This window comes from Polypterus senegalus, chromosome 1, assembly GCF_016835505.1.
Source record: "Polypterus senegalus isolate Bchr_013 chromosome 1, ASM1683550v1, whole genome shotgun sequence".
Taxonomy (NCBI): domain Eukaryota; kingdom Metazoa; phylum Chordata; class Cladistia; order Polypteriformes; family Polypteridae; genus Polypterus; species Polypterus senegalus.
In genome coordinates, this window is record NC_053154.1 from 126,734,399 (window position 1) to 126,743,366 (window position 8,968).

General features: G+C 36.5%; 1 protein-coding gene across 1 annotated transcript; it reads left to right on the forward strand.

Annotated features, from left to right (window-relative positions):
- Positions 1-2,706: 2,706 nt before the first annotated feature.
- Positions 2,707-7,487, forward strand: LOC120534159 (extracellular calcium-sensing receptor-like). Its single transcript, XM_039761544.1, has 6 exons — positions 2,707-2,882; positions 3,749-4,043; positions 4,469-5,284; positions 5,437-5,673; positions 5,863-5,986; positions 6,574-7,487. Exons 1-6 carry the CDS (start codon positions 2,707-2,709, stop codon positions 7,485-7,487), a joined length of 2,562 nt encoding a protein of 853 aa, XP_039617478.1.
- The last annotated feature ends 1,481 nt before the right edge of the window (positions 7,488-8,968 follow it).

Consider the following 8,968-nt stretch of genomic DNA (forward strand, 5'->3'; position numbering starts at 1 on the left):
CAGTTCCACCCGGTGGGGTAAACGTTAATATTATACAAAATTATTGTCTGTTTTACCTGCATTTTTATCACTCTTTAATTTAATATTCTTTTTTATCAGTATGCTGCTGCTGGAGTATGTGAATTTCTCCTTGGGATTAATAAAGTATCTATCTATCTATCTATCTATCTATCTATCTATCTATCTATCTATCTATCTATCTATCTATCTATCTGTCTATTGTGAACCCGGCCCGGACACAGACAGGCGGACATGTTGTTGAAACACCACCACACGTTTATTTACAATATATACAAATGCTGTGGTCACAAAGACCCCAGTTCATTGTTCACTCAGACCCCAGTCACGTGCACAAATACCCCAATCACAGTCCTGGCCACAATGCCTTTCTCATCGGGCCGCCTCCACAGCTCTCCTGAGCTTTGTCCTTCCGCCTCCCAACTCCAGCCTCGAATGAAGGGAGACGGCCCCTTTTATACAGACCCCGGATGAGCCCCTGGTGTTCCCAGCATTCCTCTTCTGGCCACGCCCCACCTACGCCGTCCTAATTCATCCCCCCAGCACTTCCGCCACACCAGGACAAGACCGTAACAGGTCCCCTAAGCATTGGGGCGCCTCCTGGCGGTGACCACGGGCCCCTACAGGGTTGAGCTTCCATGCTCTGTACCCGTGGCCCCAAAAGCAACCAGGAAGGCGACCCCCACGTGATCCAGGGTGGGCACAGACCCACATCCGGTCCCTCATGGCGTCCCGGCCGGGTCATGGCCCCTGGCATCCCTGACACTATCTATCTATCTATCTATCTATCTATCTATCTATCTATCTATCTATCTATCTATCTATCTATCTATCTATCTATCTATCTATCTATCTATCTATTTCTGAAAAGAAGTGGAAGGCAGCCATGCACAGAATTCACTTGACACCTATGGGTCTTTATAAGTGTATGAAATAATATGTGCAAAAAATACGGGACAAATCACTTATTGGTTCAATTTAGTATGCAGCATTTTACATTCCAATAAGGGAAAAATCCCTTATTATAAGGACAGGTAGCAACTCTGCTGGTGTATGAGAATTAAGTTCATCATCATAAAACAACATGGGATATTATCAAATGCCTATGACCTGTGTCAGACGTGGCTGGGGTGGTGACCTTGCCGGGACGCCCAGGAGGACCGGAGGAGGGCTTGTGCCTTCCCCAGACCATCTGGGGACGACCGCCCTGGTTCCTTTGGGGGCCATGGGTACATGCCTTTGGAGCCCTGGACCTCAGCACTTCTGCCACACCAGGAAGTGCTGGGGGGAAGAGGAGCAGGGACACCCGGAGTGCTTCCGGGGATACAGACGGCACTTCCGCCACACAAGGGTGTGTCAGTGGTAGATTGCAGGGAAGCACCTGGAGCACATCAGGGTGTGGATAAAAGGGGCCGCCTCCCTTCATTCGGGGCGAGAGTCGGGTGGAAGTGGACTGAGCTTGCTGGAGGAGGCAAGGAGGCGGCCTGAAGAGGAGAGTGAAGGCATTGTGTGGCCAGCACTTTGGGGACTTGAGGGGTTTGTGTGGCACTTAAGGACTTGTATATAGTATAAATAAGTGTGTTTGTGGGTGACATGAACGTGTCTGCCTGTCTGTGTCCGGGCCAGCCTCCACAATGGCATCCCAGATGGGGCTTTCTGCCTGTTCCAAGGCGGAGGGCCCCGTCACAAAATAATTTTGTGGACGGTCCAGCCTCTACACCTGCTACTACTATTAATAGACTAGGATTCATGTAGCGCTGCTTCATAAAGTATGCAGTGCGGTCAAATTGAACACATTTAGGGGTTGCATTAAAAAACGTAATCACAGAAATTTTTAACACGTTAATCACACTGCACTAATGGAGATTAATAAACAGCTGAAATATATGTACAGTATATATATTTATACTTGTATACATCCATCTCCTTATGTTATGAATAAACTCTATTGAAAGATAGTCTTTTGCCATGTCTGGACCGCAGAATGAGTAAGTAAAAGTTTTTTAATGTAGGCTTTTGTCAATTTATTAACCATGTATAGACCTCTTCATATTTCTGGGGTCCTGACTGGAAGATGAAACATATATCCTTACATGTGCAGAAGTTAAAATCCAGACACACACTACATTAATTTGGTGTCCTTAGGTCACAGATTTACTAATTATTTTTTCATGAATTACTGGCATTGCCAAAGTCAACACTGATAATTAATAAACTGTTGATTAACATCAATCAATAAGCTACTCTTGTCAAATCATACACATTTCTTACAGGGGAAATATAAATTCTTTTTCACTCTTGATTTTGTTCCCTTTACGTTTCTTTAGCCATTTGTGCTGTCTTAGAAATGAGACCTCAAGGTGACTGACAGACTCTGCCATCAACAGGGAATGACATGGCATGGGTGCATTTCATTATTCTGCTTTAATGTTTTGCCCTGAGCCAAGAAAGTGTTTAGGATCAGTCCAAATATGAAAAAAATAGAATTTTGATCTAAAAAACCACCTGGGACTATTGCACAGCCATATGTTCATAGGCTTACTATTTCCATGCAGTCTCCTTTGAGAATATTCAGGTAAAACAAATGTTTGACTTCATTCAACTGTAATTCAAAACAATTTATATAAATCAGGCTGTTTACATTTCAATTCAGAGCAATAAGAAATGATTCTCCTGGTTTTACTATTAATGTCTCTTTTAACTACAGCAGAAGAGCCACTTTGCAAGTTAGGAGGAAAAACTGAATTCTTAAAGTTCTCAAAAGATGGAGATGTTATTATAGGAGGCATTTTTTCTTTCCACAATAGCCCAGTAGATGCTAACCTGTCATTTACAGTCTTGCCTGAAATACTACAATGCAAAGGGTAAGTGAAGGTCTTTGTTCCTTCTAAAAACATTCAGAAAAAAAGAAAATTCTGACAAGTTTTTAAAATTATGATTTTGAAAAAGTGTTACTCAGCATTTCTTAATAAAATAACAATTATCTTAACTTAACTTTGTTGTATATTGTAATAAAACTTTGCAGCTTTACAAATACACTAACAATGGTAGATGAATTTAAAGGTAATTAAATACCAGCACTTTTAATTGCTGCTCATTCTATGTACACATTTGACATGCAGCAACAAGTTATGGCATTTAAGTATTTTATTGCATTACTATAGGGTGGTCCAGATCTAATTATGCAATTTTCATTACGCTATAACTTATTAAGTTTATTATATAGAAAAATCACCCGAAAAATCCCGGACCACTGAGAAGTGTGCGAACTGACGACATGAAGCATTGCCTTTGCTCCAAACTGGAATCGTCCCCACATAAATCAAAGTCATCCAGATGATCTGGATCTGCATAATTAGATCTGGACCACCTAGTATATCTAAATTTAAAAGTTTATAATTCTTTGAATTTTAACTGTATACTTCACCTCCCTGTTGGTTTTAACTTTCTGGAAAATAAATCTATCAAAACACTTAAATAATTGGCAATAGAATGAAGTTATATTTATATTTTTATGTGTTTCCCTACTCCATAAAAAAGATGTTTATTGTACTGCCTGTCATTATACATGCTTTATTTAATACTGGCATTGTAAAAAACTGAGTTTAATTCTGCTATCTATACATTTTACTATGTTTTTTACTATTACTTTGTAATTATATGTGTCATCATATTATAATATATTATTATATATTTTTTTAACTGTAAATTCCAATACTGCTTCCCACAGTCTCAGCTTCAGAGAACTTCAGTTTGCACAAGCTATGATATTTGCTATTGAAGAAATAAACAACAATTCTAATTTGCTTCCTGGTATCCAGCTTGGCTATAAAATTTATGATGATTGCAGAGATATCCTTTTGGCAATTAAAGCAGCAATGACTTTGCTCAGTGGGCATAATAAAGAACTTATCAATGACAGGGCCTGTATAAAACCATCAATCGCTTCAGCTATTATAGGACCTTCTAATTCAGCAACTACAGTAGCTGTTGCAACCACTCTTGCATCATTTAATATTCCTTTGGTAAGAAGGCATTTTCACATTCTTTAAAAGAGAGAATATAGACTGTGCAGTTAAGCTACTTAGAAAATGTTCACATTGATTATTGCAAAAAGAAAATTATGTGAATTTTGTTAATGATATAGTAATTTCAATTAAACTTTAGCAGACATTGATTATTTACCTGTAAATAAAACAGTAATATGTTGATTGCTCCAGAAAATGTAGTTGAGAAAAATGTAAATAATTAAAAATAATTGCATTATTAATAAATAAAACTATCATAGATATTCACACCTCGTTCAGGATTGGTTTTCACTTTTCACCCAATACAGCCAGAGTGGCTGTGGCTGTCTGCAACACTAAAATTGAATAAAGGAGTTTCAATAACTAAATGTACTTGATTTTTGTACTGTAATTGTGTTGTTTTCTTAATTTCCTTTCATTAGATTGGGCATGGTGCCACTTGTTCATGTCTCAGCAATAAAAAATTGTTTCCAACATACTTGCGAACAGTACCAAGTGATTACTACCAAAGTGTTGCTTTGGCTCAGCTTGTGAAACACTTTGGATGGAACTGGGTTGGGGCAATAAGAAATGATGACGACTATGGAAACTTTGGAATGGCCACTTTTCTTCAAGCTGCACAGGTTGAAGGTATTTGTGTAGAATATTCAGAGGCCATTCACAGAACATACCCAAGGGAAAGATTTCTCAGACTTATCAATATTATGAAAACGTCTTCTTCGAAAGTTATCATAGCATTTCTGACAGGAAATGTTTTGGATATACTGTTAAAAGAAATGTTTTTGCAGAACATTACTGGCTTCCAGTGGATTGGAACAGATTCATGGATTTCTTCAAGAAATACTGCAATGTTGCAATACTACCCAATTATGAAGGGAGCAATTGGACTCGCAGTTAGCAATTCGTTTTTGTCAGGACTGAAAGAGTTCTTGCTAAGTGTTTCTCCTTCTATTATCCCTGGTAACACAGGGTTGAATGAATATTGGGAATACTTTTTTAATTGCACATGGCCTAAACCTGATGCAAAAGTATCATCCTCCTTGTGTACTGGACATGAAATTCTAAGAGAAGTGAATAATCAGTATACAGATGTCTCAAACATTGGATATACTATTAATGTGTATAAAGCTGTATATGCTATAGCATATTCCCTACACAACCAGCTGGACTGCATAGTTTTAGAAAATTCACTTGACAATGCTACCTGTGCGGAAAAATTAAAGAAGACACCACTGCAGGTACAGTGCCTTAATTAATTTACTTCAGAGATCATTTTAAAACTGTTAAAAATAAATAACTATTTACATGAAATCTTGATCTAATTTTGAACTAATTTAAAATAACTCAGTGATTTTAAGTTTGTATTCTATTAATTATAGCTATCTTACAGCTTCTACATTATCTGAAAAATGTAAATTTCACAACAAAAGAAGGAGAAATCTTTCACTTTGAGGGAAATGGGGATCCTGCATTGAAAGGCAAAATATATGACATCCTAAATTGGCAATTTAATAATGAAGACGTCCTAGAATTTGGAACTGTTGGAGCATACTATGCATATTTATCAGAAGAACACAGATTCAAGATTAAATATGAGAGCATGGTATTTGCTGGTACTGGGAATCAGGTAAAATGATCACAAAAATGCTTCTTTATTAGTTAAATGTACCTTTTTTTAACAGGTTCAGTTATTTCTTACCCTTAAATTAATTAATGTGTGTGTGTGTGTGTATGTGTGTGTTAATTTGTCCAGTTTTGTTGACATGGTTATCCCTAGGTGGATTATTACAAACATATATATTTTTTCTTGTTTAAGATTCCCCAGTATTTGTGTAGCAGAAGCTGCCAGCCTGGCACTCGAAAAGCAACTCAGAAAGGAAGACCAGTCTGTTGCTATGACTGTATACCCTGTGCTGAAGGTGAAATTAGCAACACAACAGGTCTGCAAACCTTGTACAATATGTTTAAATTGCCAAATTCACATTCATATTAAATTGCCAAACTCATATACTGTACCTGTATGTTGCCTGAATGTCAATTTGTCGTATTTTAAATCATTTTCCAAAAATCGTTTTCAATCATATAAATTCATTTTATATTTTTCAAACCTTTCGCAGAATGCTGAAAAAAAGGTTTATTAGGATTTAAAATTGTGTGAAATATTATTGTACATATATTATACAATTTTTATTTTTGAAGGAATACACAGTATAAATAAGGTTATTAATACTGCAGATGTATTCAGTCAAGAAATATGTTGATTTTATCCAATATACTAAAGTTTCATATTAAAGTAAAGTTTTTGTTTTCTTTGCTTCAAAAATCTGTGGTTTCTTTAACCACATTTGAATTAATTAATTTGATTAAAAATTAAATTGAGTTTAAACAGAAGTGGATTGAATGAGTAAACAGCATGCATGCAGTAAAATATTTTACATAGTATTGTTTTACATTTTACTATTTTGTTTTAATGTTGTTTTACTATTTTCATTGTCACTTTATACATCTTGATGCATTTTTATTGTAGATGCCATTGACTGCTTGAGATGTCTTCCCGAATACAGATCAAACAAAGGAAATGACAATTGCATTATGAAGGAGATAGAATACCTGTCTTTTCAAGAAATTATGGGAATATTGCTTGCCACATTATCAGTACTGGGAGCATTTCTTACAGGATTTGTTAGCTTTGTATTCTTCATAAAAAGAAACACACCTATTGTTAGAGCAAATAATTCTGAACTGAGTTTCCTGCTTCTGTTTTCCTTAACCCTTTGTTTTCTTTGCTCCCTCACATTCATTGGCGAGCCCTCTGACTGGTCCTGCATGTTGCGCCATACAGCTTTTGGAATAGCGTTTGTTTTGTGCATTTCATGTATTCTGGGAAAAACAATTGTTGTGTTAATTGCATTCAAAGCCACACTACCTGGTAGTAATGTCATGAAATGGTTTGGAGCTCCTCAACAGAGGCTGAGTGTTTGTAGTTTTACTCTGATTCAAGTTATCATATGTATTGTTTGGTTGATGAGATCCCCTCCTTTACCACTCAAAAACATGAAGCACTATGTAGATACAGTCATACTGGAATGTGACCTTGGGTCTGTGGCAGCATTTTCTGCAGTCTTGGGCTACATAGGATTCCTTGCTTTATTTTGCTTTATTCTTGCTTTTTTAGCTCGTAAACTGCCTGACAACTTTAATGAGGCAAAATTCATCACATTTAGCATGTTAATATTTTGTGCAGTTTGGATCACTTTTATTCCAGCCTATATTAGCTCACCTGGAAAGTACACTGTAGCTGTTGAAATATTTGCCATTTTAGCTTCAAGTTTTGGTTTGCTTTTCTGTATTTTTATTCCAAAGTGCTATATTATTTTGTTTAAACCAGAACAAAATACCAAAAAACATCTCATGGGTAAACAACATGAAAATCATCTTTAGCTTTACCCTACTGCTATTGAATTTCAGGTCAAGCCCAATTTATCACTGTGTGCTTGTTTAATCAGAACAGTTGATCAAAATACAATACTACTGTATACAAGAAAGGTATACTAAGCATGCAACATATATATATATATATATATATATATATATATATATATATATATATATATATATATATATATATATATATATATATATCTGGGACAATGTACAAGTAAGATTTAAGGCCAGTACTAAAAGTGGCAGACAGCTGGCTGAATCTTGGCTATCAAACAAAAATGCCATTAACAGACATTTGGACGTAAACCCACCATATGTAAACTTAAGAAAAACATGTTCATAATAAATTAAACTTTATGACCAATACCCCCAAACACACTAACCTAGCTCCCCCACCACCCCCTCACCTAATTTTGCTATATATTGCCTTTGATTCTTGTATGTCTAAGCATTATCCTCTGATGAAGACTATAAGCTCAGGAATAAAAACTACTTTATGATATGTGATTCATTTTCTCCCTTTGTGGATCTCCAGCTGCAAATATTTACAGTATATGTATATGTATATATATATATATATATATATATATATATATATATATATATATATATATATATATATATATATATATATATATATATATATATATATATATAAAATCTATACTAAAAAAAGGCAAAACCCTCACTGACTGACAGACTGACTGACTCACTGACTCACTCACTGACTCATCACTAATTCTCCAAGTTCCCGTGTAGGTAGAAGGCTGAAATTTGGCAGGCTCATTCCTTACAGCTTACTTACAAAAGTTGGGCAGGTTTCATTTCGAAATTCTACGCGTAATGGTTATAACTGGAAGCTATTTTTCTCCATATACTGTAATGGAGTTGAGCTGGATAGGCGTGGGGGCGGAGTTTCATGTGACATCATCACGCCTCCCACGTAATCACGTGAACTGACTATCAACGCAGTACGTAGAAAACCAGGAAGAGCTCAAAAAAGCACTGAAGAAAACATGCATTATATAATTGAGAAGGCAGCGAAACAATAAGAAGCGAGCGACTGACATATACAACCATATTCATGAGTGCTGCTACTTCGGAAAGAAAGCAAGGTGTAAACCTAAACTTTAAATTAAGTTCATAGACAGGCTGCCGCTGGCGTTTGTAATTTAGTGCCTGCTCATATAAGGCCATCCGTTAGCAGCAATCCAATAGAAACACTGCCGCTAAATATTCACAGGTGAAGGACTGTGCTTATGCAGAGGAAGATGAGATGGTCAGGGTGGTGTTTGGCACAAACTCAGCGAAACTGCGAGAGAAACTTTTAAGTGCCGGGTCTTAACTAACATTACATACAGCCATGGACATCACACGAGATGGCACCAGCACAGCTGGGAACCTTCTATGCAAGAACAACAAGCGGCTCACGTGAACTGACGCAGTGCATAGACAAAAAGCAACAGTTCCAAAGAGTG